This window comes from Corticium candelabrum, chromosome 5, assembly GCF_963422355.1.
Source record: "Corticium candelabrum chromosome 5, ooCorCand1.1, whole genome shotgun sequence".
Classification (NCBI taxonomy): domain Eukaryota; kingdom Metazoa; phylum Porifera; class Homoscleromorpha; order Homosclerophorida; family Plakinidae; genus Corticium; species Corticium candelabrum.
In genome coordinates, this window is record NC_085089.1 from 3413894 (window position 1) to 3438091 (window position 24198).

At 40.7% G+C, this 24198-nt stretch overlaps 1 protein-coding gene across 1 annotated transcript in view; it reads left to right on the plus strand.

Moving 5' to 3' along the window:
• The first annotated feature begins 3 nt into the window (after nucleotides 1-3).
• The window catches only part of LOC134179479 (cytoplasmic dynein 2 heavy chain 1-like), a 34588-nt gene continuing 10393 nt past the window's right edge, over nucleotides 4-24198 (plus strand). Inside the window, exons 1-36 of the mRNA XM_062646383.1 lie at nucleotides 4-1398; nucleotides 1456-1529; nucleotides 1582-1759; nucleotides 1878-2053; nucleotides 2109-2304; nucleotides 2362-2619; nucleotides 7990-8088; nucleotides 8151-8290; nucleotides 8361-8741; nucleotides 11091-11484; nucleotides 11552-11754; nucleotides 11822-11977; nucleotides 12033-12147; nucleotides 12211-12381; nucleotides 12439-12597; nucleotides 12657-13190; nucleotides 13621-13791; nucleotides 13852-14152; nucleotides 14214-14455; nucleotides 14519-14701; nucleotides 14769-14992; nucleotides 15053-15359; nucleotides 15416-15592; nucleotides 16816-16985; nucleotides 17061-17186; nucleotides 17251-17536; nucleotides 17600-17698; nucleotides 17758-17915; nucleotides 17983-18229; nucleotides 18291-18442; nucleotides 18506-18650; nucleotides 19105-19501; nucleotides 19569-19801; nucleotides 19858-20427; nucleotides 20480-20617; nucleotides 20674-20948. Coding sequence (XP_062502367.1) covers nucleotides 154-1398; nucleotides 1456-1529; nucleotides 1582-1759; nucleotides 1878-2053; nucleotides 2109-2304; nucleotides 2362-2619; nucleotides 7990-8088; nucleotides 8151-8290; nucleotides 8361-8741; nucleotides 11091-11484; nucleotides 11552-11754; nucleotides 11822-11977; nucleotides 12033-12147; nucleotides 12211-12381; nucleotides 12439-12597; nucleotides 12657-13190; nucleotides 13621-13791; nucleotides 13852-14152; nucleotides 14214-14455; nucleotides 14519-14701; nucleotides 14769-14992; nucleotides 15053-15359; nucleotides 15416-15592; nucleotides 16816-16985; nucleotides 17061-17186; nucleotides 17251-17536; nucleotides 17600-17698; nucleotides 17758-17915; nucleotides 17983-18229; nucleotides 18291-18442; nucleotides 18506-18650; nucleotides 19105-19501; nucleotides 19569-19801; nucleotides 19858-20427; nucleotides 20480-20617; nucleotides 20674-20948 — 9080 coding nt within the window. The 5' untranslated portion in view covers nucleotides 4-153. The remainder of the gene's footprint in view (nucleotides 1399-1455; nucleotides 1530-1581; nucleotides 1760-1877; nucleotides 2054-2108; nucleotides 2305-2361; nucleotides 2620-7989; nucleotides 8089-8150; nucleotides 8291-8360; nucleotides 8742-11090; nucleotides 11485-11551; nucleotides 11755-11821; nucleotides 11978-12032; nucleotides 12148-12210; nucleotides 12382-12438; nucleotides 12598-12656; nucleotides 13191-13620; nucleotides 13792-13851; nucleotides 14153-14213; nucleotides 14456-14518; nucleotides 14702-14768; nucleotides 14993-15052; nucleotides 15360-15415; nucleotides 15593-16815; nucleotides 16986-17060; nucleotides 17187-17250; nucleotides 17537-17599; nucleotides 17699-17757; nucleotides 17916-17982; nucleotides 18230-18290; nucleotides 18443-18505; nucleotides 18651-19104; nucleotides 19502-19568; nucleotides 19802-19857; nucleotides 20428-20479; nucleotides 20618-20673; nucleotides 20949-24198) is intronic.

Genomic DNA, 24198 nt, shown 5'->3' on the forward strand with positions numbered 1-24198 from the left:
ATATCACGAAAATTCGTTTGTCTTCCATACTTTGGACATAGTGGTGGTGTCTTCTCGTGTTTACCCCGCTTACGGTTTTTTGTTTTCACCGTTGCTAGGGAGCTCCTTTCGTTGTTCCTAGGTATAGAAAACTGGTTGATCACTGTCGCTTAAATGGTTGACGACTCAAGGAAGTCGTTTATACTAACAACGACAGCAAATTATTTTGGGCTTGATGTCAACAGTTCTGTATTTTCGTCTGTTTTGGCATCTACACACCTCAACTCATTTTTGGACGATGGCAATGAAGCTGTATTAGCCGCTCGTTGTGATCGACTGGGTAGAAGTGATGCACAAGTCCGCCTTACTTCAGCTGTGGAGACTGGTGATACCAGAGACAAGGTCCTCGTTTTCTTCAAGTTGACGCCTTCTGTCATTACTCCTGACAATCTTCACCAAAACGTGTTCGTTTCATCGATGTTGAACTCCCCTGTGACTGCACTTTACCATTCTGTGCAGAAAGTATTTGCTCCTCTTCTTTTGCAGAATGACAAATATAGTCAGGATTTTGATCCTAAACTACAAAGTCTACTAAGTGAACTACAGGCAGGACTTGGTAGTGTGATGAGGCATCAAGAATTCAGAAACTCTGATGAGACTTCTTTTGGTGGGATTCTTACTCCTCTGGATGAAATTCAGTTTTGGAGTGAAGCAGCAATGTCAGGCTCGAAACTTGATGCTCGAGAGCGAGCTGGTCATTTTCAGGAATTATTGCAGCCAATTTCTAGAGGATTTGCTGATATTACTTCATTGTCTTTAAGTGATGTTGTAGATCTTGTTGAGATGACTCAAGACACACTTGATGATGTGTGGAAGCAATTAGAACATAACCCACCATATGAAGAGCATCGAATGAGGCACTTTTTGGACGTGATTGGTAGTGCTTTTGTATTCTATTTGCAGAAAAAACTGGGAGAGCTTGACTTATGGAATGGGCAATATCAGCAGGTGAAAGATGGCTTGCAAGTAGGGCAAAGTATATGTGAGAAGTGGAGTGCTGCTACTGAGCAACTTAGCACTCAATGGTGGAAAAGGTTTTCAGCACATCCTTGGAAAGGTGAGAAACATGTTGCTGAAAATGTAATTCAGGTTGGAAAGAGGTTGGAAGAAATTGCCACAATTCGAACGGTTCACGAGCATCTGCTTCGTCTTCTAAGTGTTCATGAACAGCAAGAATTTCAGACAGCTCTTGCCTTCACTCCTTTTTCTGGACTAAATGCTCTTCAATATAATCCTTACACTCAGCCTTTGTGGATGTCTGCCGTGAAACGGTATGAGAAAAGCATGGCACCTGCTGAAAGTCGAATAGCTGGCATGCTAAGACAGAAGTTTAGAGACATACGAGCTTCATCACATCAAGTATAGTTAATTATTATTTTCTTTCAACATGCCTGTAATGCAAGCTGTTGTTTGCAGTTGTTACGAGAATTTCAACGTTACAAGGAATTGATCAAGCGATCTAAAATTAGAACTGAGCTGTCATCAGAGAGGTAGATATGCAGGCAATCATTAGAGATGTTTGTGTAATTCTCAGGTATTTAGGGAAACATTGCTTGGACAGCTATCTGCGCACATTAAATCAATTCAGGATGATTTTGTTTCTCGAACTGGAAGTTCAACAAATCGAAGCAGGTCTGGTGACTCTCAAAGTCCATTAACAAGCAAGAACCTTCCAGAAGTTGTCAACAAAATTGTTTGGGCTCGTCAACTTGAAGCTAAGGTTAGTTGACTTTAATACGAATATTTTATTTACATAAGTTATGCATGTGCTTGACAAAGTCAGCTTTAGACTGCTTTGCTATTTCACATGTTGTATGGTGAAAGTTCCTGGGTTGCAGGTGAGCGATACTTTGAGAACAGCTGAAGAGCTGCTGGTGGACCTACCAGGCTTCAAGTCATTTCGACATGACACTCTTGAGTTACATGATGAGTTGGACGCTTATGAAAGAGATCAATTTGACAATTGGTGCCATGCAACACTAGCCGCAATAGACAGCAAACGAGAACCTCTCGGGTTAGGAGCTTGCATAAACTCTGTTTTGAGTGATGCAACTGTGTTTGTTCTGTAGCTTGCAGACAACAGGTCAGCTAATGGAGCTGAGTCACAAGGATGGTAAACTTGGAGTTTTTTACAGTGAAAGATTAGTTACACTGCTACGGGAAGTTCGTCAGCTTGCTGCTCTTGGATTTACAATACCAGCCAAAATCCAGCACACTGCTAACACTGCTAGCAAATATCAGAAGCATGGTATCATTCTAAAGCAGGTAATAGCAACAGAATATTTCTAAGTTGAATTGTTTGAAGAAATTAACTGTTTGTAGGTGGCTCATTTTTACAATACAATTGACCAACAGATGATACTAAGTCAGCAACCAATGATGTTAGAGTCAGCAAAAGCATTTGAAGCAGTCATTCGAAATCCTAAAGAAGGAGCCAAGACTAATGGAAACTCTGTTTCGATTACATGGGATGATCCGCAGGAGCTAGAGCGATATGTGTCTCACTTGCAGGCAGTGGCAGATAAACTGATGACTGAGAACAGGCGACTAAGGAAGTGCCATAATGTCATTTGTGACAAGGTAACTTGTGGCAATATTGCTAAATCCTTAAAAGGTGTGTGTGTGTGTGTGTGTGTGTGTGTGTGTGTGTGTGTGTGTGTGTGTGTACAGCTCTACCTGTAGTTGTTTCTAAATCAGAAGCAGATTGGACGGCAGATGAAGAGAGGCAGTTGTCACTTAAGAAGCAACAAGTGTGGCTGAGTTAGAAGAAGAACATTGACAACCAGCAAACTTATGAAGAATACAACAGGTTGAAGAAGCAAACATGTTGAGCAGTGGAGAAGGCTAAGAATATTTGGTGAGAGGAACAGGTGATAGAGACTGAAGCAAAATATGAGATGGCACTAAAGAGTGGTAGAGGTGGATCACTATTGACAGATCTCCAGCATCTAAGATTGAATCAAAAATCAAAGACATATTCAACTTTGAAAGCAGCAGATGGTCAAGCTAGGTTTGTTGAGACCCAGGATAAGCTAGTGTCTGAGATTATTTCAGGCAATGTAAACGTCTGCATAGAGGTTGATGATGGTATTGAAGGTGGCTGTGACAGCGAGGATGCTGTGATATTTAGCCCTCCTACAGAGGAGGAGAGTGCAGAAGGGAGCAGATGAGATTACTGATGAGCTCTTGAAGCTTGGTGGAGATAGCATGGTTAAATTAGACACTCCACCAGTCTTGCTGTGCTTTCGTTGTTCCCGAGACTGGTTACGAGTCTATGGTTCAATGGCTTACTCGGTTATCACAGCAAGTTTGGCTCAGTGAAGAAGTACCTGCTAATTGGAGAACAGAATGAATTGCTCCTGTGCATGAGAAGGGTAGTTGTGATGATTGTGACAACTTCAGGGACATTGCCATACTCAGTCTTCCAGGGAAGGTCTTTTGCAGGGTTCTTCTGAACAGAATGAAGGAAAATGTCAACAGGTTGTTGAGGGAGAATCAGTGTGGTTTTCAGAAAGGGCAAGGCTTTGCAGACCAGTTGTTTTCACTACACATGTTGATGGAACATGCACATAAATTTCACCAACTATTCTTGTATTGTGTAGACCTGAAGAAAGCGTACGACTCAGTTAAAATTGTGAAGCATTATGGTCTGCTCTAGAGTTGCATTATGGCTTACCACTCAAGATATTGAATATCTTGAAGACTTTCCATAAAGACACCAGCGGAGCTGTGAGAGCATTAGGCAAAGTCTCCTGGATTGGAAATGGTGTTAGACAGGGTGATGTGTTGGCACCCATGTTGTTTAACCTATTTGTGATGCAGTTATTAATATGTCTCTGCAGAAGCACCCAGGGAATGGAATTACCATCTTGTTTAACATAAACCTGAGCTAGTGAGGAGCAGAAAGCAGATGAGAGATTAAACCTTGATTTGAGATCTTGAGTATGCAGATGACATGTGTCTGCTCAGCAACTCTATGGATGAGTTGGAAGAGATGTTACTAGATGTAGATCTGAGCTGCAACCAAATGGGCCTTTCCATCAGTGCCCAAAAGACAAAAATTCTAGGCATTACCAATAACCAACAACAACTTGCAAGAAGGGCCACTTTACAAAACACAGATAAGCTTGTAGGTGTTGTGGAGGAGTTTCAATGCTTAGGAAGTTTGTCACATCATCTTGTCAATTAGGCATAGATTAGTACAAGAATTTGTAAAGCATCCAACAGCTTCAGATGTTTTTGAAAAATCCTCTGGGATCAGAAATCAATCAAACAATCTATTAAACTAAGAATCTTTAAGGCAGCTATCATTCCAACTCTTCTTTATGGCAATGAGGCCAGGGCACATTGTGTCAGCACATCAAGAGACTGCAGAGTTTCGGCATTCGTTGCTTACATATCATCTTGGACATATCAGTAAGAGAGAAGCAGAGGAATACTGATGTTTGGGCTAAGGCAAGTATTGAGACTGTGGAAACAATGATCAGGAAGAGAAGGCTAAGGGGATTAGGCCACGTAGCCAGGATAGAACCTTATCGTATTCCAAGGCAACTGCTAGTTTACAAGTTTGAAGGGAGGTAAACGTTCTGTAGGCGGCCAGAAGCTGAGTTGGGTCGATGTTGTGATGAGAGATTTGAAGAAATGTAAGCTCAACAAAGAATGGATTCACATTGCCCAAGATCGTGCTATGTGGAGATCTGTAGTGTCCGCTGTAGTTACAGAGTTGAATTAATTTGTTTTCTGTACTCACACGAGTGTAACTTCATTTCCAGTAGTTTGTAAGTATCAGTAAAGTATAGAGTGGGGCCTTGCTCAAATACGTGACACATCTAGTTGATAACATTGCCTGTTATTGATTCAATTAAGCAATTTTATCGAACTGTGATAGCAGTAATAAAATTGTTAATGTACGCCACTTTATCTCAAACAATGCTATGTTGATTGTCTTTTGCTATGAATGTTATAAGTTGTATCAGCAACACTATCATAATGGAGCAGAATTTGATCTATGTTGAAAAGTGTGGAAGCATTTCTTTCATGCAACCAGATGATCTGCTGTTGAAAGCTAAGAAGGTTATCTTGGTAAGTCTCAGGTAGTGTCTGCAACTCTTCTGTCTTTCACCTTATTCTGATGCTAAAGCGTCTCTTCCAGTATCAGCCATCAGCCATCTATCAGTTGCTTTGATTTGACAATGTTGAGGTCTCTAGGTGCTTGCGTAGCCTCATCAACTCAGAGGCAGCGGAGCTGAGGGTGGAGAGTGATTGGAAAAGAAGCAATGTCTGTAGTAATGTTAGCAAACTTTGAAGTTTGGTTTCAGCAATTCGACCCTTAAGCATGTAACTTACTAATTCAGGAGGTGAATGAAAGGTTTGGACAAGAAGAAGTGATGAAACTGATGTTAAATTTGAATCACTTTTGTTAAGAGCAACAGAGATACATATGAGAATGAATGAAAAGAGACTTGTTTCTTGTGCTACCTATATGTACTATTTGTGAGGCACTTAACTACAGTACAATATACAAAGAATCGCTGTCAGAAGTACACAAACTGCTGTGGCTGTACCTTACCCTTCTGATATCATCAGCTATACAGCTGAGAGAAGAGTTTTTCTTTATGTCACTGGAAGACTTTCTTATGGATTAGCATGACACAGAAGAGACTGAATAACTTACAATTCATATTCATAAGGAACTTTCCGATGGCATAGATGTTCTTACAACCATTGTTTTAACTGTTGATAGGCATGCTAGGCATTTAGACTTTTCATTTACAAAAATAGGCACTATAAGTATAATAGAAGCGAATATTTATTTGATTATAGTTGATGTGCAGATTGTAGTACTGATTTTTTACTTTTTAGTTTAGCCCTTAACTTATATACTTTCCACCGTCACTGCAAATAATGCAGCATTGGATATGTGCAGGCTAAAGTTGGGCCTTCTTTGTAAGAATTCATGTTGTTGGTCATCAGCTCTTTGCCTCATGCATTTTCCTTGCTTCTGTTCTTCTGGCATTGTTTTGTATTTTCAGTTCATCATACTTTGTGTCCCAATGACAAATCCATCTTCCTTTAATCAAATGAATGCCACATTTGTTGACAGTATTAGACACTACGGAGCTGTTACGATGATAGCATTCCATAACACTTGAGCTTTCTGCTGTACAGGAAAATGGTAGAGTTTCCTTGACATCAGTTGTCTGACAAGTTTTACACAGACTCTACTGAGCTTTAGCCCTTAATTTGCAGCTGCACAGGTGCCATCCAGCTTTTGTGTTGTGATTTAACAGTTAGCTGTTTATGCATTTTATACACAGAAATTTATTTAAAAGACACAGAGTGCACACACATACAGCTAGTGTCTAGAAGACAGGTCTGAGAGAAAGCTGTTACCCTGACTAGAAATGAGTCTAAGTTACTGTAAATCAACAAATTTTCGTAAGTGGAAAACTTTCGGAAGTGTTCAAATTTGCCATTTCGTAAGCAGTCAACTTTCGTAAGCGTTAATGGACGTAACCACTTTTCTGTGCAGAACATCAACACGAAATCAACTGAAAATCAAAACCACAGCACCACGCGTAAGTATCTGCTAAGTAGTTTTGTGTAGTCAGACCCTCCCCTTGCGTCATAAAATAGGCCTAGGCATGTGTTGTCCTAGCAGTATCTCACAGGTGTCCAGGTGCGGACATGTCAAAACCAAAGCACCACGTGTAAATATCTGCTATTGCCTAGCCATGAGTCCTGCCTCATATATCACGTGATGATTATTAGTACTCTATGCGAAGTGTTGCTAAAAATCCAGAGCAAACTTTAATAAGCATTTAACTTTGGTAAATCTGAGATCCCTTACAAAGTTATGAAAGTAGATGCGTACAAAATTTGTTGATTTACAGTATACGTTTCAAAATTATTGGCATATTTGATTGGGGCTTTCCATGAAAGAAAGAGAGAAAGAAAAACGGAAAGGTAATACAAATAGAACAGCAAGTTGTTCAAAACAGGAAATGTGACATGCATTGCGCATGCACATAATAATGATGCAAGCAGCTGTTGTTTCGCTGACAGTTGATACTGCTCGATGACTTTGATAATATAGATACATTTACATACACTTAATGTGAATGAGTGAAAGCATTGTAGAATTAACCCAAATGTAGCCCTCCTGATGCTCTTGTTTGGTACTCATCCTCCTGCGTGTACTTGGCCACCTGCTAGAAGCTTTATTGGCTCTCTTGGACTGCAGTTTGTGCATTGACTTTGCATCCATTTGCAATTTTGCAGTTTTCTCTAAGGACTCTGAAATTATGTGGTGCTGTTTTCCAACTCTCTCTGTTCTTTCCAGGTTAGAGATGGTGGAAAGATGGTAGGCCTTTCAAGCTTTCGAAAAGGAGAAAGTACTCTAATCGAACACTGTAAATCGCCTTTCTAATGTTTCTTTTTTGGAAAGTCGTTATCAAATACACCCGTAGTGCAGTCACACAAATGTAGTATGCTTATAGATTTCTTCTGTGTAACCTAGTAGTGGGTATTGGGTGTTGTGATAAATAAATATTGCATTACACTACATTTATTTGACTTATGTCTATACATTTTTATCAATATGTAGTTCATAGCAAGCTACTCTTTGGAGTGTATGAGAATTTTGGAATTGGTCACTTTTGGTACCTGTAGTTACAAATATGGGAAGACCGAGTGTTTTGCTGACTGTCAAATGGCAACCTATTATTTAAGTACACAAGGATGCAGTTTTGCAATGAAAGAATGTAATGATGCAAGGGGTAGCTTGAAATGTTGCACGTCTACAGTATTTGTAGCAATGAGGATGCAGTCAAAATACAAAGCAATTTGTCTGGTGTCTGAGTAGCTGGTATTTTGCTACTATAACATGAGAATTCTGTTTGCTTTGGCACTGAGCTTTTGGTGTTGTAAATCATTGATGATTATGATTAGGTTGTACGTTTGATGGGCATTGATTTACTCTGTCAAAGGAGCCGATGGAAAGACATGTTACTAGAAATGAAGCAAATAATTGCCTCACTACTTCAGCAGGTTTTCGTTTAACAATGAATGCCACACATTTGTTCTTAGTAGCATGTTTCACCTTTTTACAGGGCTTTGATCCTAAGGGAATGAAGGCGTGGAGGGTTCACTGGGACAGACAACTGTACAAAGCACTTGAACATCAGTATCAAATGGGATTGGAAGCTTTGAATGAAAATCTGCCTGAAATCAAAATTGACTTGGTCTTCCAGTATGTTGTGAATACAATTGATAGTTATCTATAGACTATTAGTATGCAGTGTATTTAATTGATATTATAGGCAGCAGAAGTTACAATTTCGTCCACCATTAGAAGAGATTAAAGCTAAATATTACCGCGAAATGAAGAAGTTTATGTGCATTCCTTTTCACTTTAATGGTGTCTCGGATCGACCTGTCGCTGGCCAAAAAGATTCTTCTGCTGGATCAGTTTTTGCTTCTATGGTTGATCACAATGCAATTGCATTTACTACTGTTTATTCAAAGGCAGAGATGTTGTTTCAACAACTTGATAAAGTGACTGAACAGTTTCATGATTGGGTTGTGCTTGGTCAAGTCGATCTGGAATCATTAGTGGAAGAACACTTAGATTCTGTTCAGGATTGGGAGAGTAATTTTCGAGCACTTAAATCGAAAGGCAGAGAAGCAGAGAAACTTCCAAGGTATTTTGTTATCATGAATTTAGTAGACATAAATTTTAACATATGAAGATCATGGGTTATTTCTTGGATAAATTATACTGACACTAATGCATGCACGATGCTGTTGTTGAAAACTTTTCAAAATTGTTTTTAAAGGTTTGTTGCTTGTTTTGTTTAGTTTGCTGCAACCTTTTCACAAGCAAAAGGTTTTTGGCGTAATTAATGTTGCCAATTATCTATGAAGTGGATGGTTGCAACGAATAAGATTTAGGGACAACGCCTTCTTTGGACTTGCTTTTGCTGCTCATATGAAATTTTCTAAATTTGTTGTTTTATCAAGTTGGTAGTTCCACATGTCTTGTGTATTTGAATTGAAGTTTACAGTGACCCTACCATTAATAGACAGCGTAATGTCTAAGAGTTGAAGACAAGAGTTGAGAGTTTAGCATGTCAACTTCTTGCCAAACTAGTAGAAAAAGTAGTGGACAGTGCTAGATGGGACATTATGAAATTACAGGTAAATTGAAGACATCTAATTTTTCGTAGTGGCACGATGATGGTGCTTAGTCTATTCTTTCTTGTTTCTTGCACATGGATGTCTTCAACTACCAAGAATATGCAGGGACATCATTTTCAATCAATGCAATTCTACTGTTGTATAGTGTATGTATTAGTTAAGTGGTAATAGCAATATTAAGATCACAGTATATAGAATTAGCATACTACTCAGGATTGTTTTCATTTTTTGAAATGAAGGTGGGGACTGTTGATAAATAGTTGGAGTAGTTCCAACATTGCCGCTTACATTCCAGTTGTTGGAACATGCTGTGTGGTTTTGCTGTAGATGTGACACAACTGGCTCTGAATACAGACAATATAATCGCCATGATAGAACCTGTGACAGCTGACAGAATGAAGCAACCACATTGTGGTACTCATGACGTGAATTTTTCAGCACATCAGATACGAGGGAAATGTAGAGAGTAACGATATAGAAGTATTTTTCAGTTTTATTTACTTTGTTAAGGCATTTGAATCAGTTGGTTGCTCTGGTTAAAATTCTGTCTAAACTCAGACGTCCTACTAAGATTGTCAGGCTTGTGGTGGCATTTCATAATGAAATGTAGGCTCAAGTTGTAAGCAATGGCATCACATCTTTCGACTTTTTAGTCAACAATGGCGTCAAGCAGCGATATGTTGTTCATCAACTTTATTTAGCATTTGTTTTCTTACGTGCTGAATGATGCTTTTAAAGAACTACAGTCAGGGGTATTCAAATTCATTTTAGAAGTAGCGGTGGTATTTTCAACTTGTTGATTGCAAGCAAACCATTGGTCTTCAAAATGGTTGTTTGGGAGTTGCTGTTTCTGACAATCGTGCAGTCTGAGTACACAGCTTTGAAATATTTAATGATCATGAATTAATCACTCATTCTGCAACACAATTGGTTTGATAGTTATTAAAGAATAAGGTTCTCTTTCATCCTAGGCAATTTAGTGACACCACAATCTCTTCTAAAATCTCTTGTAGACTGTCAACAGCCAGTTCTTATTTCAGCAAACTATCAAACAAATTTTGAAAAGGTGACATAGCAAACAGGATAAGATTGATGTTACAAGGCGGTAGTTTTACCAATTTCCAGTACAGTTGTGAAGCACGGTCTCCACTTTGGCGTGATATCCAAAAACTAAGCAACTTTCATGTGAGATATCTCTGGCATCTATGTTCTGTCGAATAGAAAGTCATGGTTCTTGACACAGAGATTCTTTCTCTTTCTTGTTTTTTGAGGTCTACAGTATTGAATTCTTCTTTCCTAAACAATAGCTTAGAAGGGTTGGTCATGTGGTTAGAATGTCAGAGTCAATAATACCAAGACAACGGTTATATGATCAGCTGAAGAAAGGTAAAAGGCATCATGGTGGCCCAAAACTGGGTTAAGGGTTCACAGAAGATCATCTACACCGATGCATGATTGATCCTAACACTTTTGAAAAGCTTGCTACGAATCAAGCAATGTGGAGACATTGCTAGCTGCCACACATTATTGCAGCGTTTGAAGGCCATAGAATTTGCTGCAAAGGAAAAGAGGAAATGTTACAAAGAACATCAGAAATAAACCTGTATTACCATATTTATTAAATGTTCAACAGGTGGTTTAAATGTATATCAAAAGCTAGATTATCATTGCCCATATGGCACCATAGACAGAGTCATCACTGTATTAGTGGACATACTATGGCATGTGTGCATGTGTATTAACGTTTTCACAATGGTGCTGTAAGGGATTTGGTAGTGATGTCTCAGTTGTTATTCTGTTTGCTTGTAGTAAGGTAGTATACTTTGTAATGAACATTTGTTTGACTGATATAGTGTGGTTAAAGTTGACTGTATTACCGTCTCAACAATGCCTGTAAAGTCTGCTATTGATGATCACATTCAACGTTTGTTTGAAACTCTTCTCTTATTTCTTCGACGTTCTATTAATACCAATCTGCAAGCAATTGAGAAATTTTTGTCCTCTGCTATTGATGACTTATCATCACGACCGCAGACTGTTGATGAAATTGGGAAGGCTAATCGAACCCACTCGGAACTCATGGCACAGAAACCACAAATTCAACCACTGTTTGATAAGGCAGAAGGAAAGAATAAGTTGCTTCGCTCTGTTGCTGGTGGAGGCTCAGAACTGCTTTCTCAGCTTCATGCTCGCTGGGATAAATTTGAGTTGATGCTGGAATCTCACACACTAATGGTCAATGAGCAAGTATGTACAGTACTAGTATTTTAATCGAGTTGCTTAACAGTTGTTGCTAGCTATAATGTCTTTTCAGATGGAGACAATGAAATCTGGAGTGGAATCCAAGCTTTCTGCATTTTTGCAAGATGTTGAAAAGTTTACAGCTCGCTGGCACCAGCTGAAGCCTCAAGATGTTGACTTGGACATAGATGACAATGCTTTAGTGCAGTCAGTTTCTTCTCTAAAGGAGAGACAAGCAGAGTTTGATGAGCTGAGTGCAACAATGGAGAGCATAAAGTGATATATCAGTTTACAATAGTGGCTCTAGTTTATGACTAGGGTTGTTTGTTCATATTGTTCATAGAACAGAGTGTCAACACTTTGGATTAACTGAACCTGATTTTACTGCTGTTAGAGAAGTTCATGATGATCTCATGAAGCATCAGGAAATGTGGAAACTGTTTGAAGACTTCAAGCTTGGTTTAACTGAAATGGCAAAAGAAGACTGGATTTCTTTTAGGTGTTGTATTCATTTTAGTCATTTAACTGATTTGTGGACACTAGTTTCTGTATAGGAGCAAGGCATATACTTTTGATGAATTTTTGTCGGGTTGGTTTGAGAAACTTCGATCTAGCGGGGAACCAACTTCTATGACAGTTCGTCTTACGCGAGATGTAGAGAAGTTACAAGTACGTTGTAGACAGTACATTGTAGTATGTAATGTGACCCAAAAATACTTGTTTCTTTATTAGGCACTTGTTCCACTGTTAAAGTATGTCAGGGGTGATGTGTTGTCTCCCGAGCATTGGCTGGAGTTGTTCCGTCTTGTTGGGCTACCAAGAGGAACTACTTTAGATAAGCTAACGTTTGGTGACATTCTGTCAGTTGCTGAAATGATTACTGCCAAAGGCAGTGAACTGAAGGTAATAAGCAGTAGCCTGATTGCATGGATTAGTCATGTGCAGAGAGTTTGTGTGCAGGAACTGAACAGTCGAGCTCAAGGAGAAGTTTCAATTCGAGATGCCTTGAGAGAGTTAGACCTTTGGGGGGCTAGTGCTGTTTTTTCATTGACATCATACTTAGACACAAATGGCAAGGAACTGATGCTCGTTAAAGACTGGCGAGATCTGTTTAATCAAGTATGAAAATGTTATAAGTGGAAGTGTAGCTGCTGATTATACTTTTGTACTGTGTTTAGGTTGGTGACAATCAATGTTTACTGCAGTCACTGAAAGACTCTCCTTACTATAAAGGATTTGCGGATAAGGCTTCTCTTTGGGAGACCAAACTGGCTGATCTTGATGATTGCTTGCACAATCTGAATCAAATCCAACGTAAATGGGTTTATTTAGAGCCAATATTTGGTCATGGTGCACTGCCTCGAGAACAAGGACGTTTTCGACGTGTTGATGATGATTTTCGATCTGTAATGATTGATGTTTCAAAAGACAATCGGCTATTGTCCTTGATTGGCAGATCAGGACTAAGGAGTTTGCTTAATCAGTTGTTAGATCAGTTGCAACGCTGCCAGAAGTCTCTTAATGAGTTTTTAGAAGAAAAACGGTCCGCTTTTCCTCGTTTCTATTTTATTGGTGATGATGATTTGCTTGAGATTCTTGGTCAAGCAACAAACCCAACTGTCATCCAGTCACATTTGAAGAAACTGTTTGCAGGAATTCATTCTGTCATATTTAACGAAGGCTGCACTCAGATTGTTGCTATGAAGAGCTTAGTAAGCTGTCAAACTAGCACTAAATGGGTGCACACTTTCTAACATGTGCATGCACTCAAAAGTACAGTTATGTGTACACGTGTACATGTGCACAATTAGCCTCATGCACTCATGTAACACACACACACACACACACACACACACACACACACACACACACACACACACACACACGTAACACACACACACACACACACACACACACACACACACACGTAACACACACGTAACACACACACACACACACACACACACACACACACACACACACACACACACACACACACACACACACACACACACACATGTAACACACACACACACACACACACACACACACACACACACACACACACACACACACACACACACACACACACACACCAGTCACTGCATAGGTGATGTCTCTAGCTGCATTTTTTATGCATAGGCTGGAGAAGCTGTTACACTCAAACAGCCCGTTCAAGTGATGGCTGATGTTGAAGTGTGGTTGAGTAATCTTGCTGATGAAATGAAGGACACACTGAAACATCTTTTATTTGAGTGTCTAAATGCTGGTAGAGGAGGTCAGTCAGTGGATCCCAGAAAGTTTCCATCACAAGTACAAAAACCAGTTTAGATTACTTGTTTTCGTGTTTATGCTTGTGTTTAATTGGTGCAGATTCTTTGCTTGGCAGAGCAAATTCAGTTTACAGAGGGTTGTGAGGCTGCTATTCAACATGGTAGTTTAACTGAGTTTCAAATTGAACTGGAAGGTCAGTTGCAGGGATATACAAGTGCTGATTTTCGAAGTGGCCAAGACAGCTCAGACGTGCTGGTGTTGGAATTAAAACTAAAATCTCTTATCTTGGACACTGTTCATAATGTGGACATTGTGCATCAACTGCTTAAAGGTGAACTGAGAAATGTTGGAGATTGGCTATGGCAGAAGCAATTAAGATTTTACTCTGATAAATCTAAAGGTACTTGTAAGTTTATTCTTTTGTTGACTCTTGAACGTAACAATAGGTGATTTTGTCATAGCAGAACAGAGTAACATTCAAATGTGTGATGCTGGATTTCAATACACATTTGAGTACCAAGGCAATGCACCGAAGTTGGTCCACACACCGCTAACAGATAAATGCTATCTGACCTTGACGCAGGCTATGAAATTGGGATTGGGGGGAAATCCTTATGGGCCTGCAGGAACTGGTAAGACAGAATCTGTCAAAGCTCTTGGAGGGTTGTTTGGTCGGCAAGTCTTGGTTTTCAACTGTGATGAGGTATGTGAAGCACATTCCATATTTGTATTCAAAATAAGTAGTACATGTAGTGTTTTACGCTAGGGAATAGATGTAAAATCAATGGGACGAATTTTTATTGGGTTGGTGAAGTGTGGAGCATGGGGATGTTTTGATGAATTTAATCGCCTAGAAGAGTCTGTTTTGTCTGCTGTATCAATGCAAATCCAGACTATTCAAGCAGCCCTGAGGAGCAAAGCATCACACACAGAGCTGTTAGACAGACAGGTGATTTGTAAAAAGGCATCTTTTCTACGATCATTTAGGAGTACATCTTGTTATGGAATGTGTACAGGTTGATGTGAACCCACATTCTGGAATTTTCATCACAATGAACCCTGCTGGGAAGGGTTATGGTGGACGTCAAAAGTTGCCTGACAACTTGAAGCAGTTGTTTCGTCCTGTAGCTATGACTAAGCCAGACAACGAACTCATTGCTGAAGTAATACTTTTCTCTGAGGGCTTTCGAGATGCCAAACAACTTGGTCGGAAGCTTGTCTCTATTTTCACTATAGCAGAGTCAGAATTTTAGAATTGTCATTAAATTATTTTCTGTTAATTGTGCATCTGATGGTTTAGGGAGCTGTTGTCTCCACAGCAGCACTATGATTGGGGGTTGCGCGCTCTCAAGACTGTACTGAAAGGTGGAGGAGCATTGTTGCAGCCTTTCTTGACCAAGGATGAAAGATCTGAGTCATGTCTCATTGTACAAGCACTCAGATTGAACACATTGTCTAAGCTGACATTCCATGATGCACAGCTGTTTGATGCTCTAGTGAAGGACGTGTTTCCTGATGTCACCTTTAGAGATGTTGTATATGAGAGACTAGAGTCCGCTCTCAAAGAGTCGTGCACAGAAAGCAACCTCTCAGTCATTAATGCACAGGTAGGCTTGTATTTAGTGTTGTAGCATTGCAGCTAGTAATTTAGCATTTTCTACAGATAAGGAAAGCTCTTGAGTTATATGAACAGTTGCAGCAACGGACGGGTGTAGTTGTTGTTGGACCATCGGGCTCAGGAAAAAGCACTCTATGGAGACTTCTTTACTCAGCTTTGAGCAAGATTGGCCAAGCAGTAAAGCTGTATACTGTAAATCCGAAGGCAATACCAAGGACACAGGTACTATAGTACATTTAATTTTTGTTGCTTATGTTGTGCTCAACCAGATCAGTCTGGTTTAGAAGGTCTTTTGTAAGCACTGAAAGACTCTGCCTCAAAGGTGCTTAGACTATCCTGGCTGTCTAGACAGAAGACATGCGACTTTATGCAGGATCCGAGAAGCACTGTCTTCTCTAAATGCTTCAGGTTGTGATGGCTTGGAATGATGTCCAGCCATTGTGCAATACGTGCGTGCGCTATGCCCAACACTCCCAACACCACTAGAACAGCCAGAGTCTGACACTGCCACATGCAACTTACCTCTGCCAGCATGTCATTGTACTTTGTCAACTTTTCAGCATGTTCCTGGTGATTTTGCCATCAGCAAGATAGCTTATATGAAGAAGGAGACAAGTGTTTGTCTCTTGTTTCTGAAGCAGATGTCAGGACAGTTGGCATTGATCTTCCTAGCAGTAGGGATGGCTTTCCCGTGTCATAGTGATGTTATCAGACTATACAAGTCTTTAATATTATTATGTCGTCATCACCCTCTCAGCGGGCCAGTTGGGGTTTCCTCTCAACTGGGTGCCCACCAACCTGGCAGGTAAGTCCCAGAGAGATACATGTTTTGTGTAATCCATATACCACTAGTAACTGGCATATTGACTATTGATTGCATGCACTACAAGGATTTGGCCAGCTCTGAAAAGCATGCTCAGTAGATATCAATGACCACCAGGAAAACGCCCTCATTGCCAAGGATCCCATGCCAGATCACAGAAACTCCCCATTGACAGAAACAAGTCTACTTTCACAAACATAGCCAACTAAACAATGAGAAAGAACCAACAGACTTATTTCAGTAGTTGTCGCCACCCAGGATTGAACCCAGGCCATCATGGTCAGAGAATCATAACTCTGACCACTAGGCTATAGTTATCATTATTAGTATATTTGGTCTTCTTAGAGCCGCAGTGATATGTCTGAGAGGATGGCCAAACAAACAAAAAGTTCACCGATACCAAGGAGACATTTATCAAACTGTGGCCAGTGGCTGCGTAGCTCACTAACTGTCTTTACTAGCACAAATGTGCTCAAAGACACCCGAGTCAGTACTTAGACTATATAATAGTGTTTCATTGCACACGTAGGAGTAACTGTATGTACATAGTGCAAATCTATTCGATTGTATGTTGTGTTGTTATTATTATTGTTACTACTACTCTTCTTAATTGTTTCTGTAGTTGCTGGGTCACATTGACATGGATACTCGTGAATGGTCAGATGGTATATTGACATTCAGTGCTCGGCAAGTTGTGAAAGAACCTGTGGATGTTCATTCATGGATAATCTGTGATGGAGATATTGACCCAGAGTGGATTGAGTCTCTGAATTCTGTTTTGGATGATAACAGGTGGGCCAAGTTGCACGTGGTTTTAGTGTGTTTGATGTAAATTTAATTAATTGAGTTGAATAACCTGTATCAAAGGTTGTTGACTATGCCATCTGGTGAGCGAATCCAGTTTGGACCTAATGTGAACTTTTTATTTGAAACTCATGATCTGAGCTGTGCTTCACCAGCCACCATCTCTCGAATGGGAATGATTTTTCTAAGGTACCTAGCAACAATGCATGGCAATTAATATGCGTGAATTGCTTAGTTTGTTGCATTCATGCAGTAATGAAGACACAGATGTGAAGGCACTTGTATCAACATGGGTGAAGAATCAACCTGAGGAAGACCGTCAAAGGCTTGAAGGATGGTTGGAGGACTTTTTCTACAAGGGACTAGACTGGGTGCTGAAGCAGAATAGCTCAGTGGTTGATACAACATTGATAGGCATGGCACTGAATGGCCTGTCACATCTTAAGGGAGTCAAGTCACGAGCTGAGTTTGCTTGTGCTTTAATGAGAGGCTTGGGTGGGAATCTCAAGTCTAGCAGTTACCCTCGATTGGCAAAAGAGGTGAAATTGTTGTGGTTTTTGTGGTCTGAATTGGAGGCTACTTGACCATCTGCATCTATGTAGATATTTCATTGGACACATGAAATTGCTCCAGATCAGCGTCATCCTCATGATACTTATTACAACGAGCAGACTGGCCAGCTTTGCTCATATCAGTCAAAAGTCAGGTGTTTGACACATTATACAGTAGCCAACAAACACAATCCGTGTATTTTCTTTAGGTACCAGATGACTTGACCATCTCTGACTTGTGTGGCAGCACTTTGCCTGTCATTCTTACACCAGATGTACAAAGGGATCTTGATCGCTTTCAAGCTTGGCTCAGACCTGACAATAAGCAACCCTTTATAGTAGTTGGCCCAGAAGGCTGTGGCAAAAAGTATAGCCAATTGCTGATGTAGGAAATGTTCTTTCTGTGAAAATGTGGGTTTTATGGATGTTTTTAGCTTGCTTCTTCGTCACTGTTTTGGTGAGCTGCGTTCAGCTCAAGTGGCTGTGATTCATTGTACAGCACAGACATCATCAGTTCAGCTATTGCAAAAACTTAGTCAGCTGTGTATGGTCATCAGTACAAACACTGGCCGTGTCTATCGACCAAAGGATTGCGAGAGACTGATTCTGTACCTGAAAGATGTCAACCTTCCAAGACCTGACAAATGGGGAACAAGTCAACTGATTGCTTTCTTGCAGCAGGTTGGTCAGTTATGAACATGTGCATACTCTTCTGTATGCAGGATTTGCATTTTCATGGCAGGTTCTGACATATCATGGCTTCTATGATGACAATTTGGAGTTTGTTGGATTAGAAGGTGTACAGATAGTAGCATCAATGAATGGTGGATCTGCTATGGGACGTCACTTGTTGACGACACGATTTACATCAATTGTTCGTATTTGCTCAGTGAGGTGCTGTTGGGCTTGTTTTACATCTGTAGTGCATTATAATGTCATGTTGTGAATGGTATGTAGCTATCCTGACAGTGATCAATTACAAACAATCTATGGTGCCTATCTGAAACCTGTCTTACATCATTGCCTTCGTTCTCATGTTGTATGGGGTCATTCAGCCAAAGTTCACACGCTAGCAGTGTCAATGGTTAATGTGTACAATCAGGTATGTCTCCTGATGTGAGCCTGCTGTTTTGTTGTACATATTGTATGACCTTACATAGAAGGACATGCTGTTATAGCACAAAGTTTAGCAGATTGCCCTTATACCTCGAGGTATAATTAAGGGCATGCCCTTTCAATTAAAAGAGGGAATTTCTTGTTATCATAGCTCATTCATGTTACATATAGTAGTATACATGCAGCCATTCACAGAGTAAACCTTCTAAGACACATTTTTCTATCACACATTGCAGTTTACTGTAGAGTGTTTCTACAGATCCTTGAATTGTTGTTGGAACTTTCACTTACAATGTGCTAAGGTCTGTGTGACCAAGGTTACGTCGCTTATTAAGGCATACGTTTTTAGTTACAAGATGTCTTGATCACACTTCTGCTAACCTTTACTTATAGGGCATGCCCTTTTATGTAAAGTAATTCAATCTTATGTTGTGGGTTAGCTGAGGACTAAATTGTCAATTGACGATCACTCTCATTACCTCTTCAGTCCTCGAAGTTTAACTGAGTGGACACTCAGTTTATTGAGATATGATTTGAGCTCTTGTGCTGGAGACAGTGGCCCTGACAGTCTTCTTGAAATGTGGGCATATGAAGCTCGCCGACTTTATCGTGATTTGCTTGTTGACAGAGATGCTGAAAAGTTTGATGGTATCATGACATCAGTGCTGAGCTATGATTGGTCACTTCATGGCCTGGATATTTCGAATACTTTCTATGTGACTTGGGGAGCCACTGGAAGTGGACAGTCTGCTCCACAGTCTACATATGGAAAGCATCTAGGGCGATTAAACTCTGAAGACTTTAAAGCAGTTGTTTCAAAGAGCCTAGTTATGTATGGTAGGTGCTGGTCTTTTGTTATCATTTACATTGTACCTGTTCTTGTTTTAATTGTGCTGTTTTACAGCTCGTGAAAACCGAGAAATGAATATTCTTATTTTTAAAGAAGTACTGGAGTACATTGCTTGTGTTGATCGTGTCTTGACCCGTCCTGGTGGTTCACTTTTGATGGCTGGTTGCAGCGGAGTTGGAAGACGAACTGCAATCACTCTGGTAGCCCACATGCACCAAATAGAACTGTTTTCGCCAAGGCTATCAAGAGGTTATGGAATCAAGCAATTTAAGAATGACTTAAAAATAGTATGTTACTCTGTTGTGTTTTGGAACTGTCTCTGAAATGAGGATGATTTTACTAGGTGATGCAAAGGGCAGGAGTGGAGGGAGAGCAAGTAGTTCTTTTACTTGAAGACCACCAGTTTGTGGATCTTTCGTTTTTGGAGCTTGTTAACAGCCTTCTCAGCTCAGGAGAAGTTCCTGGTTTGTATACTTCGGAAGAACTTGAACCTTTGCTCAGCTCTTTGAAAGATATAGCATCTCAGGACAATTTTCGAGGCTCACTTATGTTGTTCTTTGCATTACGTGTAAGAGCTAATCTCCATATTGTTCTTATCATGGACTCTTCAGCACCCAACTTTACTAAATATTGTGAGTCAAACCCTGCCTTTTACAGCCAGTGTTCATTCCTTTCAATGGAAGCTTGGAGTCGTGAGAGTATGATCAACATTCCTAGTATGCTGTTGGGTACTGCACAAAAGAAGCTTGATTTGTCCAATCTGTCGAAGGTGTCAAATTTCTTTCTACAAGTTCATGATTCATGTCTATTGGCTGGAGCTACTCCTAGGCACTACATGTCATTCTTAGAAACCTACAGACAGGTTTACACTAGCAGACATTTAGGAGTTCGACAACACCAGAATCACTTGCAGGTTGGTGGGTGTGTTTAATTACTTTTATTGAATAATTGATTTTTAACCATAGGCTGGGGTTACTAAATTGAATGAGGCAAAGGAAATGGTAGACAAGTTGAAGCAAAAAGCAGCACACCAAAGTCAGCTATTGGCAGAGAAACAAGAAGAAGCAGACTTGGCATTGAAAGAAATCACGGCGAGCATGCAGGTTATTAATGGGATGTTTATTTGCCAATTGTATTGCAACATTTTGTGTTTGCTCAGAGTGCCAGCGAGCAAAGAAATGAGATGGAAATGCTCAAACAGAAGCTTTCTGAAGAATCCCTTAAACTAGAACAGCGGAACAAGGCCATTGACATTGAGCTGTCAGAAATTGAACCAGTTGTTAGTGCAGCTCGTCAAGCAGTTGGTAACATCAAGTCAGAGTCTCTATCCGAGATTAGGTCAATGAGAGCTCCACCAGATGTTATTAGAGACATTTTGGAAGGTGTGCTACGATTGATGCCAATATATGACACATCATGGAACAGTATGAAGAGGTATTTCTGGTAGTGCATTATCATGCCACTTTTCAGCACAAGTAGAAGATAGTCTCGCGTAGCCAGACCCTTTCCCGCGTCATACTTCCTTGAAAATTGGGTCTGGCGCGGTTGCTTTGAAGTCATCATGTTGCCGCTTGTACGATAAACGGACAACTAAAGACCGGATTAGCATGGCGCTACTCAGTACTTCTTGCGAATTGTGTTGTCATGTGAGCGACGCTGTCATGTCTCTGCGAATGTGACTTCTATGTGTACTTACACAGCACTCGGGACGTCTTCGAATCGAAGAATGTGAGCAAGAATTGAACGTCTTCACACTGAACGTTCATTGTTTCCATGGCCATCGACTATGCAGTGAGCGTGCTCTGCATGTCTCTGGGTTGACCTCTAGCTAACACGAGACGACAAAACATGAGCATAAGAACACAGACAACAGCTCGGGCAGACAGGACGACTGATACACTAGTAATTAAGTTACATCTAGGCTGTCGTCGATGCCCTGGGTGCTGTGTAAGTACACATAGAAGTTACACATTTGCAGAGACATGACTGCTTTGCTCACATGTCAACACAATTCGCATGGAGATGAAGAGAAGGAAATCCCAGCCAGTGTAGATAAGAGATAAGTAACCACTAAGTACTGAGTAGTGCCATACTTATCCGGTCTTTAGTTGTCCGTTTATTGTACAAGTGGCAACACGATGACTTCAAAGCAATCGTGCTAGACCCTATTTTCGCGGAGGTATGACACGGGAAAAGGGTCTGGCTAAGCGAGACTAAGTAGAAGATGTGTGCTATTACTATTACAGTTGTGCTCAACCAAATCAGTTTAGTTTGTAAGGTCTATTTTGAGCACTGGAAGCAAACCTTGGGTGCATTCTTTTACCTAATCCAGCTAATCCAGATTAGATGGATTAGCTAATCCAGCTCATCCAGCCAATACGCGGATTAGACGGATTAGCTAATCCATCTAATCTGGATTAGCTGGATTAGGTAAAAGAAATGCACCCCTTGCTTCAGACATGTTTAGACTAGCTACCATGGCAGTAGTATAGAAAATGCTGGTTCTGGGCCACTTTTCCAAATTTATAGTGAATTTGCTACGAATTAGCTAATAGGACTCTCCAGGAGTTCCAATCACGTGCGTTGATTGATGCTATCCCTCAAAACACATTATGCTGGTGTGTCGCGAATGGCGTGCAACCAAGTTAGACTGAGGGCTGGTTTACATTAGCTTACGCAAGCCGAGCGCCAGCCCAGCGTATAACGTAAATGTAGTCAGACGCTGAAACTTATTGATTTACAATAACATGTCTGAGCACAACCCAGCAATGTCTTCTCAGCTGCGAATAGTGTCTGGCGTCAAAGACCGTTCTTAGTGCACATGAAGCAAGTACCGCTGCTGTTGCTGTGGGCCTTGTTACCAAGATTTCCTGCTTTACTTGTAGAGATCTTTGTCGTCCATGTTAGACAATGGATTACGTGAGTGAGAGCACTAGAGCCGATTGGTAGTTGAAACCGCACTATTTCTGGTTTATTTTGCGTTGACGCTCGAGTAGAACTTAGGTCTAGTCCAATGTCTTGACGCTGGTCAGAACGTAGTGTCTCGGCAAAAGGTGTTAACAAGTTTACAGTAGGACGCTGACGTTACGTGGCAATACGCTAGGTTGAGGCTTGGCTTCCGTAAGTTACTGTAAACCAGCCTTAAGCCACAGCTGTGGCCACAGTGAGGGTTCCCAAACATCCTGTGACTGTGTCTTGAGTGAGTGGTCATTAACCTTGATGGGGCTATGGTTTGAGCTGCATGGCATGGTCATGAACACAGATGTGCTTGTTTTGTGAGCCGGGAGCCACCAATATTGACGGAGCCATAGACTAGAAACTACGACAACATCGTAAAGCTATGCCACAAATGGAGAGCCAATATTGACTGGACTATGAAGTGGGCTACATGTGGTGGACATGAGAACATACATCAGGTGCCACAGCCATCAACATCGCCATGATTGAGGCCACACATAACAACCACAACCGCATTGTGCAGCTATGCCACATATGGTGTGCAACCAATCTCAACAGAGCCATGATCACGACCACTCTCAGCAGCCACAAATGGATTATACGGTTATGCCAGGAATGAGACGCCATTGTGTGCTACTTCTCAGTGTCTGCCTGTAATGTGGCAGTGATTGCAGACAGAGGCCTCCTCAAGGGGTTCGATGCAGATCCAGCAATCATTCGTGTTGTGGTAATCTTTTCAGTCTTGTTGAGTCATTTGTGTACGTTCTAGATGGGAAAGGATAGTTTTAATATTGGTCTGTTCTCGGATAAACGTTATAGGAAGGACTGCACTACATTAAAGTTTTGTAAACAACAGGCTGTTGGCTTTGCCAACGTACCAGACAACAATGTAGAGGAGACCACAGACTTCAAGATGGGATGTCTTCTGGGTGTTGCTATTGTTGGATGGCATGTGGGTCCTCGATTTTGTCAATGAGCTCCTCAAAGTTGCGAAAAGATCATCGTAATGGACTTGTTGCTGATTGTACCAATTCTGGAAGGTGATGTTGTTGTTCTGTCTCTACTTGGATAGCTCGATGTCTGATACCTTGACTCTCTTGGATGTGTTGCTGAAGAAGCTCTTACAAATATTCATGCAGGCACTGCTTGCAGACGAACAATGATTGGTCATGCTTACTGTGATCGTGGAGTAGGCAGTTCAGATTTTTGATCCAGGGGTAGAGTCAATCTCTCTCTTCTTGATGAGGAGCTTGATCTTGGTGGGCACCTTGGATTTGGAAATCCTGTACACAAACACTTCTTAAATGAGAAGCTTCCCGGTCCATCAATCAAGCTGCTGTAGGTTTGTAGTCCCTCAACAAATGACACCAAAACTGTAGTGAGAACTGTTAGTGCAAACTTGCTGATGGCCAGAATCTTGTTCTGACCGTTCAAAGAAATCTTTACTTTATGAAAGTGTTTGTAATGAAGTGTTTCCTGCATGGTGGTGTGCTGGATATTGTTACTCTTGTCCACATATGGAGGTACTTGTAGACTTGACTGGTTTCAGACAGTTGGTGGTGTCTGTTTTTACTGTCACTCAAGAGATGTACCCAGACAGTCTGCTGTTGACAGAGTGTAGCAGACCACACTTGTCCATTGTAAACTTCATCAGGATGTCATCAGATAAGGTACAGACTGTGTGCAACATTCCTGTCAGCTGATCAGGATTTCTGCCATACTGTAT